This window comes from Macaca mulatta, chromosome 1 (genome assembly GCF_049350105.2).
Source record: "Macaca mulatta isolate MMU2019108-1 chromosome 1, T2T-MMU8v2.0, whole genome shotgun sequence".
In the NCBI taxonomy this organism is placed as follows: domain Eukaryota; kingdom Metazoa; phylum Chordata; class Mammalia; order Primates; family Cercopithecidae; genus Macaca; species Macaca mulatta.
This window is the reverse complement of record NC_133406.1, coordinates 44,301,688-44,328,353: the sequence shown is the minus strand read 5'-3', so window position 1 is coordinate 44,328,353 and position 26,666 is coordinate 44,301,688. Positions and strand designations below refer to the sequence as shown.

The following is a 26,666-nucleotide window of genomic DNA, read 5'->3' as shown; positions in this document are numbered from 1 at the left end:
ATGAGGTAGGAGTTAAGATTCAGTTTTTTTCCCCATGTAACCGATAGACCCAGCATTATTTACTGGTAATACCACCTTTAACTCTTGCATTGCAGTATAAACTTTGCATTAATCAAGTGGTCACATAAGTGTGAGTCTGTTTCTGACATCCGTTCGTCTATTAGTCTATTAACCTATCATTTAAGCTTGCATCTGTACCGTGCCAATACCAAACTGTCTTAATTATAATATTTTTAAGACAAATTATAGTATCAGGTAGGCTAAGTCCTGGAACTTTGCTCAACATCTTCAGGATTATACTGGCAGTTACTTCATTTCCATACCTCAAGGATATCAACTAATATCTTACGGTTCTTGTCTGTTTTGTTAAGAAATCCACTCTTGTTCTTTTGCTTTTCAACATATTTTATTGGCTACAGAAAATACTCGGCCATTATGTTTTCAAATATTACTTTTGCCCTATTCCCGCTCTCTTCCCAGTGCTTTTTATCATACCCCAGATATTCCTTATCTTTTTATTCTGTATTTTATTTCCTTATTTGTCTTTTGTGTTTCAGTCTCGATATTTTCTATTGACCAATTTTTCAGTTCAGTAATTCCCTGTTTAACTGTTTTCAAACTACAATAAAATCAGCTGCTGAGTTCTTAATTTATCGTGTTTTTCAGTTTAAAATTTTCCATTTGGTTATTTTCTATATATCTGGTTTCCTGGTAAAATCCTCCATCTTAGCATCTATTTTCTTGAACATACTACTCTTAGTTATTTTAAGATCCATATCCCATACTGTGGATCTATTTTTTCTTGATCTTATTTTTGTTATGCTCATATTCTGCAAGCCACTGAATATTTATGATTCAGTCAATCTTTGACTGAATGCCAGACCTTTTTATGACAAATTATGGAAGAGCCAGATCTACCTTCACAGATGACCCACTTTATTCTCTGGCAGGCAGAGAGAGTAGGACAGATATCCTCTATTAAATTTTTAAAAATAAATTGACTTCATTCTTTATAAGCTTAGTCTACCTCTTGGTCACTCCCACTCTAAGGCTCCCAACTTAGAGTCAAGGGTATTTATTCGGCCCCTTTTAATTTGGTCTTTTTGATCTCCTTATTTGTTTGTTTGTTTCCTCTTATGAGACTGCCAATAACTCTCTTCTGTTTTTCAGGTGTTTTATGTTTGCTTCTCAGGCTGTTGCCCTGCATGAATCAAGAATTTGGCTAGTGCCTCACGTTGAAGGTGCTGGCTGTCAGGCATACTTCTCTAGGCTTTCTCTCAAGGAACTTAGCCTCTCAAATTCAACTTATTTTGTCCTAAAATCCAGTCTTTATACTCCAAGTCCTTTGAGATTGGCAAAGCTCTGCTGAATTCTTGACATCTTCACTGCTTGGCTACTTCTTATCCCTATCCCTCCCCTCCAACCTCTCTAGATGCAGCTAACGAATTGAGGGAAAATGTGGCTTGCAGAATATTAGCTTATTTCTTTCTATCTTTATATTTTTCTTTTTTTTTTTTTTTTTTTTTGGAGACAGGGTCTTACTGTCACCCAGGCTGAAGTACAGTGGCACCATGGTGCCATCTCATCTCACTGTAGCCTCAACCTCCTGGTTTCAGGTGATCCTCACGCCTTAGCCCCCTTCCCCAAGTAGATGGGACTACAAGTTCACGCCATCATGCTCAGCTAACTTTTTGGATTTTTAGTAGAGACGGGGTTTTACCATGTTGTCCAGGCCTGGTCTCTAACTCCTGGGCTCAAACAATCCATCTGCCTTGGCTTGCCAAAGTGCTGGGATTATAGGCATGAGCCACCACGCCCGACCTGGCTTATTTCTCTTCTGAGATCTTAGTCCCTCAAGTCCCAGTTTACTCATCAGCTTTTCATTCCTTTAGACATTTTAAAAAATTAATTGAAAATGTGTTTCCTAAGTTATTATTAGGAAAAGTAAATACTCTGCTATTAGTCACTTCAGCATGCTTCAGTGACCATTTAGTTCCTAACTTGGCCAAACTATAATAATCCCTATTCTTCCCCTCCACCCACCATTCTCCACATGGTTGCTCAAACATTTACTGTTTTTTTCAAGTCACCTACCCTACTTACTACTTCTCTTTTGAGGACACAATTCAGACTCACACTTCACTGAAAAAAACAAAAGGGGAGGACTTGATGTAGTCTTTCCATTTTCCTTCCCTATATCTCACAATTCAAAAAATATGTTTATAATTTAATAATGCATTCATACTTAAGTCCTTCCTCTATTATCTTAGAAGGAAAAGGATCCTTACACTCTTCTCACAATCCCACTGCTCTCAGATATTTCTTATTTTTTAATCCCCAGACTCAAATTTAACCTGTAAATATTAGTTTGGCCTTAGCTATTTTTTCTCAACTTATAAATATAAACAAATATTGGGCATCCTAAGAAAAATGAACAAAACTTCATCAATTCTGACAATACTTCCAGATCTTTTCTCTCCTACATCAAAGATTTTTGAAAAATAAATGTAGTCTACCCTTATTGCTTCTAAATCTCATTATTCCATAAGTTTCCAACCTACTGTCCTCTGCCTTCTTCTGTTACCCTAAACAGGTAATTCTCTCGAACATAACTTCAATGCCAAATTCAGTGAGCTTTTTCTCACTTTACTTGACACATATGCAACATCCTCGGTGCAATTATCTTTCTTTGTGTCTAATACATCATTCTTTTGTGATTTCCTACCCACCTCTCTAAACAGTTCCTCTGTATCTTTCACTAGCTTTCTCCACCTCAACTCATCACTACACTATGGACTTTCTTCTTGTGTCCCTTACAAATCCCTTATTAGAATTCTTCAAAAGGAAGTGAGGCCTTTAACCACTGTATTGCTCATGTAGTCAAAACCAAGTTGCAAAGGAATTATCAGTTATTTATATGGTCTTGAAAACACTCAATATGCACCCATCATATCACATGGCACACATTAATCGTGTAGTCTAGTTAATCTTAGATCCTTTAAAGTCAATTATCTTCAAGGTTTAAATGGCAGCTATAATGCATTCCTTCATTTCCTCAAGGCTACAAGGGGAAAGTAGTATAAACATGAAAAATATGAGGTTCTTGATTATATGTTAACATATAATCTATTCTTAAGTAATGTATTTTGAAATAGTTCAATCCTGTTTAGTTACTCTGAATCAATTCTGGATTTTCTTTAACCCTCCTATAGTTTTGCCTTGCACATAAATGTCAGTGTCTCCCTTATCTACATCTGTGATCCCAACCTCCATTCTGAGATCTTAAATCTACTCTTAAATGCCTTAAAAATACCTTAAATACCTTGAAGATACTTCAAACTCAATATTTACAAAGCAAATTTATTTTCATCATTCTTTTCCTAAATGCAAGATAAAAATTAATACAAAAAAAAACCCTAAAATAAAAACTTGTGATTTTTCCTCCCTTTCTTTCCTATTTTATTTAATGTCGTCATCTTTTCTACCTGTCTGGGCTAGAAACATGAGAGTTATTGTCTTTTCTTCATAATTCACATTTCCACTCTGTCTCTAAGTTTTAGCTTTTCACTTCTAAAATGATGTTAACATCTGACTCCTTCATTTCATTCAAAATAATTGCCCCAATTCAACTAAGCACCACCTCTCACATAGACTGCTACCATAATCTCTTAGTTGCTTATTCTCAAGGAACCTTCTATAATGCAACCACAACTATCCTTCTGAAACACACTTTTGACCTTCGCTGCCTACCAAGTCAGGCTAAATATGGTGAGAAAGACTTAAAGGCTCCCTCCCCACCCCGCATCAAACCCAAGGTTCTCCTTCTAGTCAGTGACCCTTCTCAGCCATTCACTGGAACATCACTCTATGGCAAAGAGGTATCTTTGGAATCTACACATTTCAAACATTCCACACAGGCATATTGATGGCAGAAATATTCGTTCTAACAGAATATTGCTGTACTTTTAGTTGTACATGTTGTTATGTTTTCTTTTGACATTTTAGCTGATAGCTAAAGTTTATTTAAGTTGTTGTTCTTGTCCTAAGAATATCCAAGATAAGGGTCCAAACACGGTACAGTTAAGAAATATGGAGAATGAGATGTTCTCTCCATTCTTTCCTTATCTAGTACCCACTTCCCTAGTCAACTAGTTGTTTTGTTTTCCTCTTGGGTGAAACTGGCAACTTTAAATCAAGTTCCCCAGAGGCTTTATCTATATACATCTGCATAAAATAAAAATAATTCCACATAAAGCTTCAACCTGCTGGTCAAGTATTATTTTCATCAGAGGTGAAGAAATTGAGACTCAAAGGCATTTAGTGAGTTGAGCAAGTTCATTCAGAGACAGGGTTTTAACCTAGTCTTTCTGAGGCCAGACTTAGTCCTCAGTCAAATATTCCAATACTAATAATTTCTACCTCTTTTTGTCTCTATGAAACTGTAAACTCCATGATAGCAGTGAGCACAACCTTCCTATTCACTCCTGTGTCCAAGAGTCTCACATAAAGTCTGAGACATAGGAACTTGACAAACATTACTGAAAGAAAGGATGATGGACTGACCCTGACCAATACTGTGGAAGAGGTCATAGGCATATAGGTTATAGACCTTTATCATAGGCACAACAGTCTCCACTCAAATTTCATTTTACTCTTTGGTAATAGGTCTCAACCTTCCTGGTGTTTGTCCCCAACCAGTTTATTTGGATTGTAATATAAATCAATGTCAGTCATTTCTTCCAAGTGTATGTGTAATTAACTTTTATTTCTAAGTATTAATTTTATATTTAAAAAAACCTGAACCTCAGCTTACCTCCCTTCATAATAACTCCAAGGAATAGGCAGAGTACCACAGGACTTGTTACATGTAGCAGCCCCTGCTCCCTCCAGAAAGAGCTCAAAATTAGAATCGTTATGTCTACAGATGCTGAAAGACAACTCCTGGGAATTGCTGGGAGTGCAGAAGCTGAAAAAGTTAGTGAAGAATCCAGTGTGGTTTAGTAAACAGAACTTGGGCAGTAGTTCTGTGGGGCGAAAGGAGTAAAGCTTTTACAACAACTTGAGCATTGTCTAGGAACTCAGATACGGAACGCCTTTCCCCTCATTTGAAATTACAATGCAGTTTTATTAACACTATGTTGAAATTCCTTTATTAGGCAGTCTCCAATTTAAGTTGTACATTTCATTTCTTTTTTTCTCATAGGCTGAAAATGTATAATAGTGCTTTCTAAAATCACATTTCCTTTTTAAGGGAGCGTAAGGGAGCATGACACTATCAGAAAGTGCCATCGGCCAAATGGATGTCAGGAAGATAGCACAATAGCATCCACTCATGATCAACTTGGTACATTTTGTACTAGCAATTGATTTAGTACATTAATGACTAGCTAACTGAGAGCTGGCATATGATAAAAATGATTTATTGCAAAGATGTTGATATTCATAGGAAAATGGGGAGAAATATATGCCAAAACAACATGAAGAAGACTAAATGTAGATCTAAAACAGAACTGAAAGTGTTGTTGTTGCCTGCATTGTCATTTTACTTAAACTTCTATGATACCTTCTTGGAGGGAAATAAAAATATCTTTGTAATCCGTATCTACGCTTGGAATGTTTCAAATGCTTAAAATGTGCGGATATTTCTTGGAATCTTTATAGACTGGACAGAAAGAGTAATTCTCCAGAAATTCTTATATACCATGATAAAATAATTTATTCATATTATTCATTTTAGCTATATGGATTTAACTATATATGAATTCCACTTACTGTAGACAAGAAAAATTATTCTTTTTCATTAAAAAGAGATTCTTAACCTTAACGCTATTGACATTTTGGGCCAGGTAACTCTTTGCTCTATGGTGCTGACTCTGCCTTCTAGATGCTAGTTGCCAATAGAAATACCCAATTTTGACAAAAATGTCTCTAGAATATTGCCCAATGTGCACCAGGAGGCAAAATTGTTTCCCAATTTAGAACCCTTGCACTAAAGCAAGACATATTCTTGATATTTATTCACTAGCATAAATAATAAAAATAGCTAAGTTCCCTAAATAATATATATTGGACAGATTATGTCAATCTCACTTTAAATATTTTTCTTATGATTTTCTTTTCCCAAACTGAAATGCACCCCCTACTCATTCCATATATTAAAAGGCTACCGACGTTATAAAGCCCATCTCAATCTACACTCAAGTTGTAAAGTCTTCTCTTATTGGCAACACTTTTCCAAAGGGTTATTTAAGCCCATTTCATCTTCCCACCTACCCCACACACTGCTCACAGGCAAAGCTGCTGCACAAGTAAACATCGAAGTGAGGTAAGTTTGAGTTCCATCCCCAAAACGTAACAGCTCTGTGATTCTGGACTACATACTTAACTAAACTTTAACCAAACTTCTTCACCTGTAAAATTAAAATAAAGACAGTACATATCTCATAGTATCACGGAAATGAACACATAAAGTATATCTAATGTAAAGTCCTAAGAATTTTATTAAATTTTTTTAATTTAACCAACACTTGCATTGTGCATACTATGCCATAATTTCATTTAAGCTTCATAAATAATAGTAGGATTATTACTCCCATTTAATAGCTGAAGATACTGAGACATAAAATAGCTAAGTAACTTGTCCAAGTTCACACAGTTAATAAGTAGTAGAAGGGAGATTTGAACCCAAGCAAGCCAGTTCCAGAGACCTTGTTTAAACCACTAAACCATGCTTCCTCTTTGTTATAAATTACACACTCCATAAAGTTATCCACAGTAGATATCACATTATTTTTCTTGTAATTTTCAAGGTACTAAATAAGTACTAACTACATAGCACACACTCAGCAATTATTGATAGAGACATTAGTCAAACCTTGCTGGAATACGTGCTGGGTTATATTTCTTTAATATTTCATTTCTGAAGTTAAAATCTCAAAGTTGTCACTTCATTTTGCATCTGGAGATTTGAATTATTCTTATACATCAACTAAAAAATAGTTTTGTCTGGAATTTTATCCAAATTATTTCATTAAAATATGTTGATATATTAAGCGAGGAGTGAGAATGAAAAAGTGCATCCAAGGAGCCAGTAAAATTTACAAAGACCCTCAGACCACAGCTCAGCTAAGTTTAATCCATCACTTCAGTCTCTACATTACCTAATTTTTATTTTTAAGAAAGATTTTATGATATTAAGATATACTAAAACAACATATGGTAAGCATGTTCACTTAAATGTTTAAATTTTTAGAGCAGCAGAGGTATTCTCTTAGACATAAAAACTTTAAGAACATACTTGTCCTTGGTAATTTAAGAAACATTTAGCCCTGTTTAAATTTAATTCCATTAGGTTTTAATCACATACTTTCTCTACAGAAGTGGCATATGGTTTTTGAACAATTGATATTATTGAAATATCGTAGAATATTATTCACTGTATTCATCAGACCTAAAACACATGAATACACATACAGAAACAAAAAAATCTAATGAAGTATAGAGATGAAAAGGATTAACTGTATTCATAAAACCACTTAACAACTTTGTAAACTACCTGACATTCTAAGCAGATGAGGAAGGAACAATAATTCCTTACTAACACATTATATTTCTCCACTACACAGAAAAGACAAGATAAGAGATGTGAGAGAGACATGCGTTATGAAACACTTTACTCATCTTGAAATTATCTTCCACGAAAAGACCATTGGGAAATAATTTCATTATACTTAGAATTTTTAAAATCTTGGGTGGATACTCTAAAACATTCCAAAACCATTAATAAACTAAAACTCATGTTCAGTCATAACCTGAAGACTGATGTTAAGGAAATATTTATATCAGAAAAGATATATTTTAGGGTTGCTGGTCTATACTTTGGCTAAAGTATAGATCAACAGCAACGCCATTTATAAAAAATAAGATTTGAAACTCCATAATTAATGTAAAAAAGATTAATTAAATTCATTCAAATGTGTTGTAAAATTTCCTGTGCATTGAACCTCAGAAAAATTCTAGTTAGTGGTGGATAGAAACAAGAGTCATTTATAATCTTTAAAAAGTGAAGTATAAAATTGTTTTCTAAAATTCTGTCTCTACTGAAGCAAAAAAGGAAGTAATATCAAAAAATAAAGTAATAATTACCCACTGTCATATATTTTACTCATTCATTCAATATTCCCTGAGATCCTACTACTATGCCAGACTCAGAAATAAGCCTTTTTTTTTTTTTTTTTTTTTTTTTTTTTGTGAGTAAGCCTCAGGCCCTAGTCTTGAAAGTGCATGATTACACTCCCATGTGACAAGTGTTACAAAGAAGTCTAGACAGCTGCTGAGGGAGCACAGGGAGTGAAATGTACCCAAGTGTTTTCGGAAAAGAGTTTAACAAAGGAGATACCATTCTCCATTTTGTTCTCTCAAGCTAAGAAAGAAGGGTCCGATAATTTGCTCAACACAGAAATTCACAATGGAAATTTCTTGTCTCTAAGGTGAAAAATTGAAAATTAGTCCAATGCACAGACTACCCAAAATAATATTCTTGGTTCATACAAAGATGATGTTGAAGAAATAGATGTCTTTTCATATTTGTGTTTGAAGTAACTATGATAATAATGGGTCACATTTATTAAGCACTTTCTGTGTGTTAGGCATATAAGTACTTTGCATATGTCAACTCGTTCAGTGCTCACAATATCTCCCACGATGGAGGAAGGCAGAGACAGGAGAAGTAATCTGCCCAAGGACACAGGGCTCGTGAGCAGTCTGCCCTCTCCATCTTTCCTGGAGCTTCTGATCACCGTGAAACTCAAGAATAGCTACCAAACAGATCATTTATTTTCACACTGATTCCTACATGCTCTTGTTGCTAAAGAAGACTCTTAAAAGATTAAATAGATAATGTTTCCCTAAATATCCAATACCCTGCCTCTCACTCCAACATTTACAAATAGGAAGACTGAGTTCTAAGCTCCTTTTTCCCGGGGAATGATTAACACTTTGCATTGAGAAGTGGGACCTCTGAGGAGGATTAAGCAGATCACCCTACAGGTGAGAGGGTTGAGGCTGCAACTTTGGAAAGATAAAGCTGAAGGAAAGAGGGTTACCCTTCCTGAAAATGTTATATGCATTTGGGCTTTCTTTCGTTTCTACAAGTTTTAGAAGCCCGTGCGTCTTGTGTATTGTACACGGGATGGTGGCTACAGGATGGCCATGAAGTCTGAACTCTAACCACCATCACCGGGAGAACAGCAGTAAGATCTCCCTGGTGTGCTGCATGATCGCTGGGGAAGACTGCTCTGAAAGGCATTTCAGTGCCTGCCAAAAAGTGGATGGCCAGAATCCATGAAGACAACATTTAACAGAAGGGTCGATGCCAGTGATGACAAACAGCAAAGATTATGCAAGCCCTACTCCTAATTTACAGGCAAGTATAAATGCCTAGAATTCCTGTAGGACCTTGGAGAGAGGGAGACCACTGACAGTTCCCCCACCTTCTCTAGGGAATGGGGCTCACAATAAAAACTAATGTGATTTGGAAAAAATCATGTAAGGGAAGATTTCATGGCCCTAAGCAAGAATATAGAGACTATCCACACCATTACACGGTGATGTGTACACTTTCAGAAATTTCTCCACAGGACTGCAAAGACATCAAAAGCAACACAGCATGATTTAAAAAGAACTGAACATTTGCACATATTTAGAATACCTACTTTATGTATGAACATACTGTCAAAATAAACTGTTAAAAAATTTTCATAGTTATTTCACGAATCTTATAAATGTTCAACATGCATCCCTCACATCACAAGGCCCACATCAGAACTGTTGCTGACTCATCCTAGACAGCACATCTCCACTAAAGGAGAGGCGAAGGCACAGTGGGTTCCTTCTTTCCTCAAGGCCATAAAGCAGAACAAACTCAGGTTTTCACAAGTCCCCACAAGAAAGCATGTGGTCTAAAACGTTTGAAAAAACTTTTTCATTCTGTTTGGAATCACCCTGGTTTTGTGCTTATAATTCTCTGACAATGTGTGAAAGGTGAAAGTTTAAACTTCCCTTTGGGAGAAGCGCCATATTTTCATTAGCAGCAAGGATTTACCTAAACTTCATACAGTGGAAACATATTACATCACAGGCGTGCCACATTGGAACCAAAGCTCTTTGCAGGTGAGAATAAAACAATATTTTACCATGCTGCAGTGGTTAAAAGCAGGGTACCTAGAGTGATGCTGCCTGGGTTCTTAGATGGATCACAAATATCACACAATCAAATATCACACAGTCAAATATCACACAATCACCAATTAAGCTGAAAGAGAATTACATATTAAACTATTTATGGAAGGTACCTTTCTATGTATGAGGGAAAGACTATATTTGTAAATGTGTGTGTATGTATAGTACATTTCATGTATTAGTCATTTAACATGAAGTGAGCACTGTGACTTTTGAAACAATAAAAATATATGTTCTTCCTTTCTCATGGCTTGTAATCTGATATTTTTGTGATTTTAGTATAAAATAATTTCAGAATTTAACAATGTAACTGTGGATTTAAGGTATTTATGTTTATTTCTATCATTCTCATTGATAATGTAATGAGTTATGTAATTAAGCATGCTTTCATAAGAATTTCAAAAATAAACAGCATTAAGGTATTCATGATTATTTTATTTTACAAAAGTAAAATCAGTGAAAAACAAAAGTCTTAGAATCTTTGTTCCATCATGGATTTTTAAAGTCTTTGCTCTGCTCACAAGTCCTGTAGATCTCAGGGTAAGCAAACGTAAACTAGAAGAAATTGCCTAGAGCTTGCCTTTTAAAATGTGGTTCATGGGTCAGCAATGTCTACATCAGTTGTATGTTAGAAATTTGGAATCTACTCCCCAAACCTACAAAACCAAAATCTGCATTTTGAATAAAAACCCCCAGTGACTCATACGGACATTAAAATCTAAGAAGCAGCATTTGGGGAAGATTAGGTCCAGCCTTAGAACTGCAAATGACACAACCCTTTAAAAATTAGAAACTTGATCCAAATCTTGCCAGGAAGTTATCAGAAATAGAATATCATTTACCTACAGACACAGACTTTTTGAATATTAAGAGCCTGAGGTTATTAAGAAAATCTTAAAGAAGTAGTTAAGATATTAATCAACACAATCTTATAAAATTGGCTTGAATACAATGAGTTCATAATTTTCCCAAGCGTATGTATTTTTTATTAGAGTTTAAATGCGAGCATTAAACACCGTTGTCATTTGAATACTTAAGTTAGATCCACCTGCAATCCTATAACTGTTCTTAGAAGCTCTAATGTTTGTGATGTTAATTCTGTAAAGAAAAAGAGTTCATGTGTCTAATAAAAGGACCAGACAAGGAAAGAATCCTCAGTATACATATCCATAATTAGGATAGTTCTAAAACTCTAATATTCCGTAGTATTTTATCATGTAAAAAACATGATGGCATTTCTTATCTAATCTCATCGCAGGGAGTGAAACATGGCTCTAATAGTTCTGAATTCTGAGACTAGACTCCATTATCATTCAGGATCTGTGTTTTCCCCAACACTTTCTAAAAGAAGCAGAAATTCAATAAGGTAGCTATTGCATTTGTGTCAGCTATTTCATTTGGTTATAAAATGAGTTTGTGGCCAGAATTGTGTGTTCTGTTTCTCACAGGCACAAAGAAAATTCTATGACCAATTGAAATACTACACTCACTGCAGCCATTCTGCAAACTTATCTTCTGTTAAAAGAGGAAAAGGACAATGTAGAATATAGAGTTTAACACACATTCACCCAACATTTAGCACCCAACATGATGTTGACATGTAGCTTGTTACATATCATATCTACAACAACTTCCTGTAGGTTTAAAAGCAAGAGTTACATTAATATTGTCAAATTAATGCAAGTTACTTATTTCAAAGATAAAAATAGAGTGATGATTTTGAGTCAGGTGTAAATGTGAACTTCAGACTGCCTCTTCCTATGAACTGTAAACATAAGAATGCAGAAGGAGTTATTACTGGAGCACTGGGTATAAATACTACATTTGAGTAATACTGAGATTAGCAACCATGACTGGGAAGGAACTGGCAGCTGTCTTATTCTTGGCTTGTCAATGCCCTCAAGTGAAAACAAGGAATGAAAGAGATGCTATAAATTAAAATGTCAGCTCTGATTCTTCAAAAGACAGTTTATTGGGTGTTGCTGATTTTATTCTGATGTTTTAACAGTACAGAAGCATATTTCTAAATGTAGCTAGTTAGGGTAGCATGATTTATGAAAGGACAAAATAAAAAGTAGATATAACCTTAGTATTATCCTTTATTATTATTATACTTTAAGTTCTGGGGTACATGTGCATAACGTGCAGGTTTGTTACATATGTATAAGGCGAAGAGATATAAATATTTTACCAAGAATTAACTATTTGATGTTTTATTTGTCTTGATACCCTTGAGAAAGCCCTTACACACACAAGCAAGGCAGAAAACTCCAGTAGTAATCCATCATTCTTCTTTACCAAGATGTAGAATTTTATGGAGCTCTACCTTTATAAATAAATGCAGACACTATAAACAACAGCAAAGGATGTAGAGTTCTGTGATCCTGGTCTTCACAGATCTTAGGACTTTTAAAAAATAGTTCTTATAGTTCTATTCTTGTCTATGTTTAAAGAACTGCTATAAACAAACACCCCAAATTCAGCTATTTGGTAATTTGTATAGATCAAACTCTCCAAGAAATATCAACAAAATTCCTCTCAGAAAAGTGATGGCTAATACCTGTGCCTTTTCTCACTAGAATCTCCTACGGAACTTTTCAAAAATAAAGTGGTTGGCACTGTATATCATCAATTCACTTTTCCATAGTAACTTTATCACTACATTTATTTCTCGAAAAATCCTTCATGTTCTTTTTGTCTCTTCCTGACTCCTGTGAACTCATTAAGGTGATGTAAATGGTTGGCAACAACTCCCTCCCCACACAAAAAAAAGCAGTAATTCAAAAATAATCCAATTACAAATGCTGAATAAAAATTCTAACAGAATGCCATAATACTGTCCTTTCTCCCATAGCAATTAATCTTCAGTGGCCATTCCTTCCATGGGTCCTTCACTTTAAAAAGGAAGCTTCTAAAATTAAGAGTCTAATCTGTGTTATGTACACTGTGGGGATCCAAAATCTAAATGTTCTCTGTCCCAGGAGATGAATTAATATCTCAGGTTCATTCTTTTAGTAATATTATCAATATCAATTCAAAGAGATTTAAAATGAAATTTTCAGCATTGCTTTTTTCCCTATTCTAATTATAATAAATAACCATTGCCAAAGTACCTGGGCCTACCATGAGAAGTTGCTAGAAAATCAGATCCACACCAGTTGAAAGAGACTCATGGGGCATAAAGTTTGAACTGCTGTTGGACTCATCTTAAGCACAATAATAGCCATTGTCTCTACACAACAGAACTCTGCATTGATTAAAAAAAAGAGGGGGTGGGTTGCTGCTGCTTTATCTAAGAGATAATAACTGTATTTTTAAAAGTCAAATTAGCTCTATCTTTTGCATGTCTGACAAGCTACTGACATAGAATTTAGTTGAATTAAGAATGGCTTTTCCAACACACAGCATGACCTCTTTGGTTGTAAAACTCATACCTTATCTTAAGATTATGGTGGGTAATAGTCTCTAAATACAGCTTCGAATGAGGCTTCTCTTTCACAAGGGCCTTTCTTTCAGTAAATTCTCATTAAAATGGTGAAAATGAAAAGAATTGTGAAAAGCAAAATAAGAATACCTTCAGAAAAATATTAATAAAGGGATGATTAGATGGTTTAAACTGAAGTCTGAGATAAACTTAAAATGTAAACCTCTGATCGAAGCTAGTTTTGAAGACATTGCCATTGCTTTCCTCACCTGCCATGAAAACCACTGTTCAGCCAAAACTCTTGCTGTTAGATTCTATCTAACAATCCTCTCCTCGCTTCTGACATTTACCAGCTTCCTGGACTCTCCTCATTCACTGAAGCTTTAAGCTCACATTCTTTCTTTTCTTAGTATCTAACTCCTCCCTCTTTATTGGCATTTTCATTGCCATTTCAACAAGCTGACGTCCCTCCTGTTCTTTGAAAAAAAAAGAAAAACCTATTTTCCATATTCTTCTCCAATATATTTAATATACTACAATCACAACATTTTGAAAAATGAAAATTTAGGTGTATGACTTACTACTTAAATGCCACCAAATTCTTCCCATTGCATTAATGAAAAAATCTCAGTCTTAAGTCTTTGTCTTACCACGGCTTATCATCCTAGGCTATCATCCCCGTTATCTATTCTCTAGTAATATTGGGTCTGTTCTAGCTCCTCACAAGCACTCTGGTCTTTTTTGCCTTGGAACGTGCTGTTTTCTCTGCCTAGGACTTCTTCTTGCTCTCATGACCAAGATATTTTTCTTTTAGGTACCAGTTGAAATGTCATTTGGGCTGAGAACCCTACATTGCTTCCTGGATGATACATTGCAATCTCTGTTCCTTTACCAAAACCTGTTTTGAGAGTTAAATTATCCATTCCCATATTAATAATCTAAGATGGTAACAAATCTAAGACATTATTAAATCTAGGATGTTATCAAACCCATCGTCATAATACTTCATTGTATCCATTATTCTTTCTATTCCCACCTGCATGAATTCCAACCATTTAAATAATAAGATTCCACAAGGAAAACTGCCTTTTTTTAAAAGCATGAAGGAAGATACTGTCAACAAGTTAATTCAGCATTATCCTCAGGCTGTGGTTCGCATCATTTCAGGCTGTCCTATACCAGTTTCTATGGCTATTGCATACAAAATAAACATACTCAAAGGCATAAGAACTAGAGAAAAACTATATTTTAAAAATTCTAAATGTATAATACCTCACAGAGGCAGCTTGTTTAAAGTCTTTACTCAGTACTCTTGTAGAAGCAAAATTAAACAAAATTTCTTTGAATTCCCAAGATGTGTACATCACAAGAAAGTCCTTTTGTCTGACTCCAAGTGACCTCAGCTAATTTAAGACCCAGGTAAAATGCTATTCTGACAGATAGCATCAGAGAACTGTTTGAAATGTTATCATTCAAAGATCTAGACAAACATAACCACACTTAAAGAAGGCAGAACCTCTGATTTGTCAAGGAACTCAAGCAATTAGAGGGTGAACCATAATTACACATGTTTAACAGCAAAGAAAATAAGGGCACTTACGCATGTCACCAAAGGCCCCCTTTGTGACTTTGGCTAATTTAAGGGCCCGGTAAAATGCTATTCTGACAGATAGCATCAGAGAACTGTTTGGAATGTTATCATTCAAAGATCTCAACAAACACAACCACGTTTGAAGAAGGCAGAATCTCCGATTTGTCAAGGAACTCAAGCAATTGAAGGGTGAACCATAATTACACATGTTTAACAGCAAAGAAAATAAGGGTACTTACGCATGTCACCAAAGGCCCCCTTTGTCACTTTGGTGGCACGTAACACCACTACCGTAAACTTGTGGGAATACTGGTGCTCCACCTGGAAATAAAATGACAGTAAATTTAAAATAAGCTTCCAACATAGAACCTCATTTTTTCCTTGAGATTAATTTAAAACAGTCTACTTAAAAACAAGTAGCATGCATACTAGAAACATTATTTGATCTAAGGTTGTTTCTTTTTCCACTCTCCTCTCTCATCACAGTATCATTGGGAAGTTTAGATTGTGCCTTAAAATGTCACTACAGCTTGACCATGAGCACTTCTTTGTAGTCCGGTTTACCAAGCACTTGGTAAAAAATGTAAATCAGGACTGCAGGTATTCTAGGAGCACAATCAGGCTTTGTACTTGTTGACTAGGAAGCCCTGGCTTATAAAGGTGAACTCAGAGCAAGACGTACTAGATTCGTTTGTTGTTGTTGCTGTTCACTGAAGCAATCAATCAAAAGTATTTTCTGAATGACGTTTCCAGGACAGCTTTCAAAACCCTATGGACCCAAGGCAATAACCAGCAAACAAATTGCACGAATTGTAATGCATTTGTTAGAAATCATATGCAAGAATATTAAAATTTGCTATTAGCCTAACACCTTGCATGAACATAATAAACATTAACAGGTAGAGAACTTCATTAGACACGTCACTTAAATGGGAAACAGTTATTAAACAATTCTACTCACTAAAGCAGAATGAGGAAGCAGGAACTCACATAGTTCTTGGAGCAACTGAAAAGGTTACAAAGTCTTTATCTAAAACTCAAGCATTTCTTGTTTTAATCTTAGGAGAGGTCACTTCCCTTAATTTTAGTAGGCTTGCTTAACTGGTTGAAAAGTTCATAATTGATTAAAAAGAGGCTCAGATACTGACAATACTGAAAAGTGAGTAGCGACAGTCTAAATGCAAGGAGGCAAAAAAAAAATGTCAATAGTGTAGACAGATTGATAAGGACCAGCAGTAGTAGAATATAGGGACAAAAATTAGACAGCACTCAATAGCTTCTGTAGAAATCACTCCATCAATAGTGTAATTAATATTCCAATTTATAATACAGCATCAAAGAGGTGAAGACATGAATAATGAGCATATCTTGTTTAAAAAGTCAGAGAAGCATAAAAATATTTCAAAATAATGCTTATTCAACTTTATTTTAAAAAAGAAATACCTTCAACATCCAAGAGTTCTGAGTAGCCAAAGTTTTATTATACACAGATGAAATGAACAATCAGAAAAATAATTGAAACTAAATGAAATTGACAGCACAACTTGTCAAAATTTGAATGATGCATTGAAAGCAGTACTGAATGGGAAATTTATAGCACTGAATGCATATATTAAAAAAGAAGAAAGAACTAAAACCAATAATCTAAGCTACCACCTTAGGGTACTAGAAAAAGAAGAGCAAATTAAATCCAAGGTAAGCAAAAGAAAAATAGTAAATATTAGAACAGAAATCAATAAAATTGGAAACAGGAAATAGAGAAAATCAATGAAACCAAAATTTGGTTCTTTGAAAAAATCAATAAGATCAATGAGACATTAGCCATGCTAAGATAAAAAAAAGAGAGAGAGAGAGCGAGAGAGAGAGGACAAAATTACTAATACCAGAAATGATAAGGGACAGTATTACAGATCACATGGATATTAAAAGGCTAACAGAAGAAATACTACAAACAACTCTACGCTCACAAATTTGATAACCTGGATGAAATGAATCGATTTCTTAAAAGACAGAATCTATCAAAATTTTCATAAGAAGAAATAGACAATCTAAATAGACACGTCTATTAAAGAAATTGAATCAATAATTAATAACCTTACAAAACAGAAAGCACCATGCTCACATGGCTTCACTGTTAAATTCTACCAAACATTTAAGAGGAAACTATATCAATTATTATATCAATTCTCTGCAACCTCTTCCAGAGGATTAAAGCAGAGGGAATACTTCTTAAATCTTTCTTGGAGGCCACCATTACCCAAATTCCAAAACCAGACAAAGACATTACAAGAAAAGAAAACTACAGGCCAATGTTTCTCATGAACATACATGCTAAAGTTCTCAACAAAATATTAGTAAATCAAGTCCAACAACATATAAAAAGGATTATACACCAGGCCGGCCACAGTGGCTCATGTCTGTATTTTGGGAGGCCAAGGCGGGCGTATCACCTGAGGTCAGGAGTTTGAGACCAGCCTGGCTAACATAGTGAAACTCTATCTCTACTAAAAATACCAAAAAATTAGCTGGGCATGGTGGTGTGTGACTGTAATCCCAGCTACTTGGGAGGCTGAAGCAAGAGAATCGCTTGAACCCTGGCAGCAGAGGTTGCAGTGAGCAAGACACCACCACTGCACTCCAGCCTAGGTGACAGAGTGGACTCCGTCTAAAAAAAAAAAGAATTATACACCATGACCAAGTGGGGTTTATGTCAGATACACAAGGCTGATTCAGCATTCAAAAGTCTATTAATTAAAGCCATCATATCAACAGGCTAAACAAGAAAAATTACATGATCATATCAACAGATGAATAAAAAGCATCCGACAAAATTTAACATCCATTCATAATAAAAAAAAATTTCAGCGAAATAGAAATAGAAGGAAGTTTCATCAACTTGATAAAGGACATCTACAAAAAAAATTATAATTAATGTCATATTTAATGATGACAAAATGGAAGCTTCCCCAAAAAGATCAGGAGCAAAGTAAGGAGGAACCCTGTCATCACCCCTTTTCAACATTGTACTGGAAGTCCTATTTAACGCAGTAAGATAAGAAAAGGAAATAAAAGGTATATAGATTGAGAATGAAGAAATAAAACTTTGTTCACAGATAACATGAATGTTTATGAAGAAAACCCAATATAATCAATTTGAAAAAATACTTCTGGAACTAATTATATGACTATAACAAGGTTGCAGGAGATAAGATTAACATACAAAAGTCAATTGCTTTTCTACATACCAGAAATGAACAAGTAGACTTTGAAATTAAAAACACGATACTTCTTATATTAGCACTTCCCAAAATGAAATAGTTATAAATCTAACAATGTATGTAGAGGATCTATATGAGGAAGAATACAAAATTCATATGAAATAAGTCAAGGAAGAACTAAATAAATGGAGAGATATTCAATATTCATGGATGGGAAGACTCAATAATGTAAAGATGTCATTTCTTTCCATTGTGACCTATAGATTCAACAAAGTCCCGACAAAAATCACAAAATATTCTGTGAAAACGAGAAACTGATTCTAAAATTTATATGAAGAGGCAAAAGCAGAATAGTAAACACAAAATTGAAGGAGAAGAGAAAAGTTAGAGTACTGACGCTATGCAACTTCAAGACTTACTATAAAGCTACAGTAATCAAGACAGTGTGGTACAGGCAATAAAAAAAAAAAAAAAATACACAAACAAACAAACCAGATCAGTGGAACAGAATAGAGAAGCACATAGATGAAGTCAACTGATCTTTGACAAAGGAGAAAAGACAATATAACAAAGCAAATATAGTCTTTTCAACAAATGATGCTTGAACAACTGGACATCCACATGCAGAAAATGAATCTACACAGGTGATAACTGGGCCTGAAATACAATGAGAAAATGCTCTTGAAAATCTGTTTAAAATTAGCTTTCGCTGCAAAAGAAACCCTCTCAATAATAATTATTACACATAATGATGCCCCCTCCCAAAATCATCTATGCTTTTTTTCCATATCTAAGAATTTCTAATATTACATGGATTTTCAAATACCTAGAAACCTTCCTTGTATCACAAAAACTATGAGCAATATTTTTATCTATTATTTAATATTTGATTTTTGAAGTTGCTGCAAATATATTCATATACTAAATGTTTATTAATAACATGGACAAAAAGATTGTTTTTATTATAAGGACTCATTGAATGTGAACCATATGTCATACATCCTAGTAGACACCAACTGTCATTTAATATTCCCAACAACCCTAAAGAATAGGTGTTATTATTTATATTTATAAATGAGTAAAATGAGATTCTGAGACACTCAGTAATTTCCCAGTTACTCATAGATAGTAAATGGTGACCTTTCACTAGAATTCAGCCTTGCCATTCTGTGTCTGTGCCCATCTCTTTCAAAGAGCTTTAAAGATTAATAAGAGAGTATCGATAATAAAGTAAGCACATATTCTTGGAGAAAGATGTTCAGTTTCAGTCAATGATTATCCAAATAGTCTTTTAAGAATCGCTTACCATGTTTCCTGGGGCCACTATCACAAGCAATTTCAAACTAGTCCAGACTGCGCTAGGTTTCAACTTGGATAGGAGATGTTTGGTTATATCTCAGGGATAGTGCCAGAGGAAATTATATTACTGAATTCACAACCAGTGTTTTCCAAGGGAAACTAATGACTCAGGACAATGGTGGCTGGTAGTTGGCAGAGAGAGATGTCATATTTCAATTGAGATGTCAAATCTAAGCTCAATCCACCGACTTAGTCATGAAGATTAAGCTTTGCCTTCAGGTCTTGGATTACTTTGAGTGTCTTTCTGCATTCATATTCATTTCCATAGTAAAAACCAAGGTGCTTTTTCTTTTCAAAATTACAATTTCCTATTCATTAGGAAAACAACTACTGGATTAAATTCATTCTGGATAAGTCTGGATAAGTATATTGATATATGTAACTATGTTTGGCATTGAAAAAAAGAACCAATTTATACAAAATCAATTTGATGATCTTCCTAATCTGTTTAAAACTCTACTGTTATAAGACAAGAACCAAAGAAACAATCATAAAATAAAGCTGATGGAAAATAAAGTAGATTCTGCATGCAAATATTGTTTTTCTGTATTCAACCTAACTTTGCCTAATTTTTAAAACTAAAAACTGTTAGTATGACAAAGACTATATGTTATTACTGAATGCAGAGATTATGATCACCACAATTGGCAATAGGCACCTTCTCAGAATTTTTTTTTTAATGGCTGCATTGACGTCATTAACAAATCATGAGGCTTTTTTGATAAGATGCTTATTTTCAGTTTCACTTTCAGGTGTGGAGTTTCATTCTAATATAACTATGAAGCACAGGCATTTTGCTATTATTCACCTACATTTTTAAAGAATGATCAGCATTATCTATTTTTAGTCTAACAATAATACCTAACCTTGGTATTATTCAAAAATTATCAGTCATGAGTTGGCCATATGCAGAAATTATCTTAATGATCAAAACATCTAATTTGGAACATAATTTGTTAGCTCTAGAAGATATCACTAAAAGAAAATCAAAATCAGAAATGTGACTTGAGATTCTTCTCCCCTTGAACAAGAAATTTATCACCTGCACAAGTATATACATTCAATTTGGCAATATATTATATTATATATATATATATATGTATATATTTTACTTTATTTTATTTTATTTTATTTTATTTATTTTATTTAGACAGTCTCATTCTATCGCCCAGCCTAGAGTGCAGTGGATCAGATGATCTTCCCACCTCAGCCTCCCAAGTAGCTGGGACTACAGGCACGCACCACCACACCCGGCTAATTTTTGTTTCTTGTTTTTGTTTTTGTAGAGATGGGATTTTGCCATGTTGCTCAGGCTAGTGTCAAACTCCTAGGCTCAAGCGATCTGCCCACCTCAGCCTCCCAAAGTGCTGGGATTACAGGTGTGAGCCACCACACCTGGCCTATAGTTGTATATATTTTTAAAAATAAAACCAAATACAGAGTGCATTCTTATTGCAGTAGGAAGATTTTAAGTCCTCTTTTAATCACGAGTTTAGGGACTAGTATCCAGAATATATAAGAAACTCAACTCAATAACATAATAATAATAATAATAATTATCTGATTTTGAAAACAAGTAAAAGACCTAACTAGACATTTCTCAAAAGAAGACACTCAAATGGCCAAAAAGTTTATGAAAAAAAATGTTCAACATCACTTATCCTCAGGGAAATGCAAATCAAAACCACGATGAGATATTACCTCTTCCCAACTAGAATCGCTATTATAAAAACCACAAAAATAACAAATGCTTGCATAGATGTAGAGAAAGAAAACATTTATACACTGTTGGTGGAAAAGTAAATTTGCATAGCCATTGTGTAAAACAGTATGGAGGTTCTTCAAAAAAATTAAAAATGGTACTTACCATCTGGTCCAGCAATCCTACTATTGGGCATATATCCAAAGGAAATGAAAGCAGTATGTTGAAGACAAATCTGCACTCCCATGTTTATTACAACATTCACAACATTCACAATAACCAAGATATGGAATCAACCTAAGTGCCCATCAATGGATGAATGGATAAATAAAAGTGGTCCACATACACAACGGAATACTATTCAACCATAAGAAAGAAGGAAATCCTGTCCTTTGTTCACACCTGTAAACCACCACTTGGAGGGAGGCCAAGGAAGGTGGATCACCTGAGGTCAGGAGTTTGAGACCAGCCTGGCCAATGGTGAAACCCCATCTCTACTAAAAATATAAAAAAATTAGCCAGGCATGGTGGCAGGCACCTGTAATCCCAGCTTCTTGGGAGGCTGAGACAGGAGAATGGCTTGAACCCAGGAGGCGGAGGTTACAGTGAGCTGAGATCACACCACTGCCCTCCAGTTTGGGCAACAGAGCGAGACTCTGTCTCAAAAAATAAAAATAAAAAATAAAAATAATTAGGTATTTGCACAGAAAGACAAATAGCACAAGATCTACCCGTACGTGGAATCTAAAGAAGTTGAGGCCATAGAAGTAGAGAGTAAGATAGTGGTTACCAGAGGCTAGGGAAGATAGGAGGGAGGAGAAAATGGGGAGAGAATGGTAAATGGGTACAAAGTTAGGTAGGAGAAATAAGTACTGGTGTTCTACAGTACAGCAGGATGACTATGGTTAATAGTAACGTGCTGCGTATTTCAAAATAGAACAGAAGATTTTTAATGTGTTCACCACAAAGGCATGATAAATGTATGAGATGATGAATATGCTAAAAATCTTGATTTGATTATTACACAATGTATAATATAATGGAACATCATACTGTACCCCGTATATATGTACAATTACTATGTGTCAATTAAAAACAGAATTTTTAAAAGTGAAGTTTCAAACAAAAAAGGAACAAGATTTCAGGGACTGCCCTAGCAGTGAAAACCAATACAAGAAAATATTAATTTTAACAGCTTCGTTCTAAAATTCTAATTTAGCTGGGTTCTGTGGCGCACACCTATAGTTACAGCTATCTGAGAGGCTCAGACAGAAGGATCACTTGAGCCCAGAAGTTTGAGGCCAGCCTAGGCAATACAGCAGACGCTTTCTTTAAAAAAGAACATAGTAAAATATTTATTTAATGATATATTCATCATGAATTTATAGTGACTATAATATCCTTAAAACACTGAAATGAAACAACTTCCCAAATATCTAGCACCTAAATTGTAAGTATAATATAGATTCTAGTCCAATGGTAACTAAATAGCTGTAGCATCACACAAAAAAAGTGTGAACATCAGCCTTTTCCTACCTCCATACTTATGAGGAAATCTACACTCTCCTGGAGTAACAGTGACTGAGTGGACTGTGAAGAACAGGCGCACCTTCACCTTTCTAGAGAAGCTCATTAGAACACACGAAGTAGCATGTGCATTTGAAAAGTTTTTCTCACACATCCTTGGCGCTTTGCGGAAGTCATATTTATTTGGTTTAGAATTACTGCCCTAGATGATAAGTCATGTTCATTCAGATTTAAGATGCCTTAGAACTGATGGTTTTCAAATGTGAACCTTAAGGCTAATAGATCCAATACACTTGAAAACATGGATACGCTAACAAATGCAATTTTAGATATTTTATCCCTATTTTGAGGCACTTCTTAAAAACCTTCTCCCTGCTTTACTTGTTCTTTTCATTAAGCAACAAATAAAAGGTTCAGGCCAGGCATGGTGGCTCAGGCCTGTAATCCCAGCACTTTGGGAAACTAAGGAAGGTGGATTACTCAAGGTCAAGAGTTTCAGACCAGCCTAGCCAACATGGTGAAACCCCATCGCTATTAAAAATACAAAAAATTAGCTGGGCATGGTAGCCCACGCCTGTAATCCCAGCTACTTGGGAGGCAGCATTAACTACCAGAACAGAGAGCAAAGGTGAAAAAGAGCACAAAAAATCCCAGAGAGGTGAGCTCAGTTTTGCCACAGGGGCATTTGCTGATCCAGAAGAGGAGAGGACTAAGAGACTGCGCAGCCTTGAGAGATTCATCAGCATTCTAAGAATAAGAACCCCGGTAAACCACACTCCTCTTTGCAAAGTAAAATCTCCATAGATTGTGACATAGGACTAAACGTGAACATCCTTTCTATGTACTGGTAACCCATTTTAGTGTAATACAAGCTGCCCAGAAAACCAATCTGGAACTGGGATTACATTTGTCCCAAACCGCTAGTATCCCCAGGGGCCTGATGGAAGCAAATAAGTTATCTCTAAAAGATTACTTCTATTTTTCACCATAGCGTTCAACACAAAATCAAAGATAACTGGGATTATAACGAGTCATGACACCAAGTCTGCAAACCAGCATAATTAATCAACAGGCACAGAAACAAACCCATCCATTAATCAGCTATACTATACTTACAGTGTTCAAGGAAAAGAAAGTCAAATTGAAATATGACTATATGGGAGTGGGAGTATAAAAAAAGCCTGAGAAATTTTTTAAACGAACTAAAAAGAAATTTGAGAACTGAAAGATAAACCTGGTGATATTCTAGGAATTTCTGATCTATGTTGTGCGGTAAAGAAACAGAAACGGCCAGGCGCGGTGACTCACGCCTGTAATCCCAGCACTTTGGGCGGCCGAGGCGGGCGGATCACAAGCTCAGGAGATCGAGACCACGGTGAAACCCAGTCTCTACTAAAAATACAAAATATTAGCCGGGCTTGGTGGCGGGCGCCTGTAGTCCCAGCTACTCGGGAGGCTGAGGCAAAAGAATGGTGTGAACCCGGGAGGCGGAGCTTGCAGTGAGCCGAGATCGCGCCACTGCACCCCAGCCTGGGGGACAGAGCGATTCTCAAAAAAAAAAAAGAGGCAGAAATATGGACATTACTTTGAATTAGCACACTTTCGCCCCCTAAGGGAGGCTTGTGGCAGGGCATGAATGATATCAAGGACAAGTTAGGAGTTTATCATTAGCTGTGATGATTAATTTTACATATCAATTTCAGTAGGCCGTGTGTTGTCCAGATTAAACATTGTTTTAGGTGTGCCTATGAGGGTATATCTAAATCACATTACCGTTTGAACCAGTGGGCTCAAGTAAAGTAGATTGCCCTCCCGGATGCAGCCGGGCATTACCCAATCTGTTGACAGCTCAAACAACAGAGGCAGAGGAAGGAAGAATTCATCCCCATTTATTCTTGTCTCACTGTTTGAGCTGAGACATCGCCTTGCATTTCGTCCTGCTCTCAGATTGGGATTCACATTATCAGCTCCCTTGGTTCTCAGGCCTTCAGACGAAAGCCAAAATACACCCCAACTTTACAGTGTTTCCAGCTTGAGATGGCAGATCGTAGGACTGCTCAGACTCCATAATTGTGTGAGCCAATCATCAGTCAATTAATTATCAATTAATTAATTTCTCATAATAAATCAACAAATTAATCAATATCTCCTGTTTGTCATAATAAATTAATTAATACCACATACTTAATGAATTAATACCTCCTATTGGTCCTGATTCTCTAGAGAACCCCAATACACTAGCTTTCTTCTTCTTCATTTTTTAGATTTTGAGTGCTCACAGAAATTCTACTATTTGCCAAAAAACTCATTATTAACTCATTAACAGTCCTGTGCTTTTGTAATAATAGTTTTACCACTTTTATATTTCTGATTTTCTAGTAACAGCATCTCACCATCTAACTTTTCTGAAAATATCTTATTTCATTATTTCAAAGGAATAATTTTGTGCACATAACAATTTACTATTTATGAAAGCTCTGTGAAGCAGACAGAGCAGGTCCTATTCATACCCTGTTTTCCAGATGAGGCAGGTAAAAGTCAGAGTCTACGTGTTCATGATCATGTAACTGGTAAGACTAGAACTCCTACCAGAACACTAGTTCTTTGATTACTTATTCAGTGGTGGTTTTCTTTCCTGTGTTACTGTAATAATCTGAATAATAGCTTTCTACATTTTTGGTAAAATTTCCAGTCATCCTACAATTATATTTTTTGAAAGTTCTTGTATTTTACTATGCAATCATGCTGCCATATCCACGTGGTTTACTGTCCCTAACGTGAAGACAACCTTAGTTTCTGTGGGATGTGGGACAGTGCCCCTCCATTGTTAATAGGTGGTAGAAAGAGGTGTGAATTTTTTCACTTCAGGCATATGACTCATATTTTCAGAATAAAAAGATGGAAAATGTTATAAATATTTTATACTTGACCTCCACTTGTGAAATTGATGGCTCCTGGTAAAAAAAAAAAAAAAAAAAAAAAAAAAACTTCAATAAATTCTGAAGGTACAAAAATCCTTGAGGTTGGAAGTCACATCATAATGATTCTAAACATATGGAAACTAAACTCTGTCATGTATTTGTCACTCTGTTTTCCTACCAGCTTCTTAAAATCCAAGCACCATTGGAAGCAAGTGAGCTTGCTGGCTGCAAATTGCTGCATCAGCCCACAGGATTCTCCAACATGTCCCTGCATCACAGGAATGGTGAAAATGAGCCCAGTCTTCTGGCCTGGAGGCAGCCAAAACTGTGTTAGCCTGTTTGGCACCAAGAGCTCATTACTATTAATAGTAAGCTGGCTTGATTCACTCCAACTTTCCTTTTTACTAATATCATTCAGTGTTGAGTGTGCTTGCTCACTTACATATTTTGAAAAATATCTTTCTGTGAAAACCATAGCAGGAAATTTTTTAAAAAACAATTTACACACACACACATATGCACACACCCACAGTTGGTTTTTTTTTCATATACACTTAGCAAGAATAAGAAGAATGAAGGAAACTGTAAAGCTCACAGATCTCTTCATTTAAAAGGGCTATAAATTAGAATGCTAGTTGATGTCTAAGTCTGATATTGGCGAAAGTAATGAAAAATGTGATAGCAA

The 26,666-nt window shown here is 35.3% G+C and overlaps 1 protein-coding gene across 2 annotated transcripts in view; it reads right to left on the bottom strand.

Annotated features, from left to right (window-relative positions):
- Window positions 1-26,666, bottom strand: part of PLA2G4A (phospholipase A2 group IVA) — a 147,960-nt gene that overhangs the window by 92,444 nt on the left and 28,850 nt on the right. The window contains exon 3 of one of the 2 annotated variants that reach the window (XM_015121794.3): window positions 15,494-15,575. In XM_015121794.3, the coding sequence (XP_014977280.1) occupies window positions 15,494-15,575 (82 nt within the window). Of the gene's footprint in view, window positions 1-15,263; window positions 15,291-15,493; window positions 15,576-26,666 lie in introns of those variants that run through there. The other variant, XM_015121786.3, reaches the window with a different exon arrangement.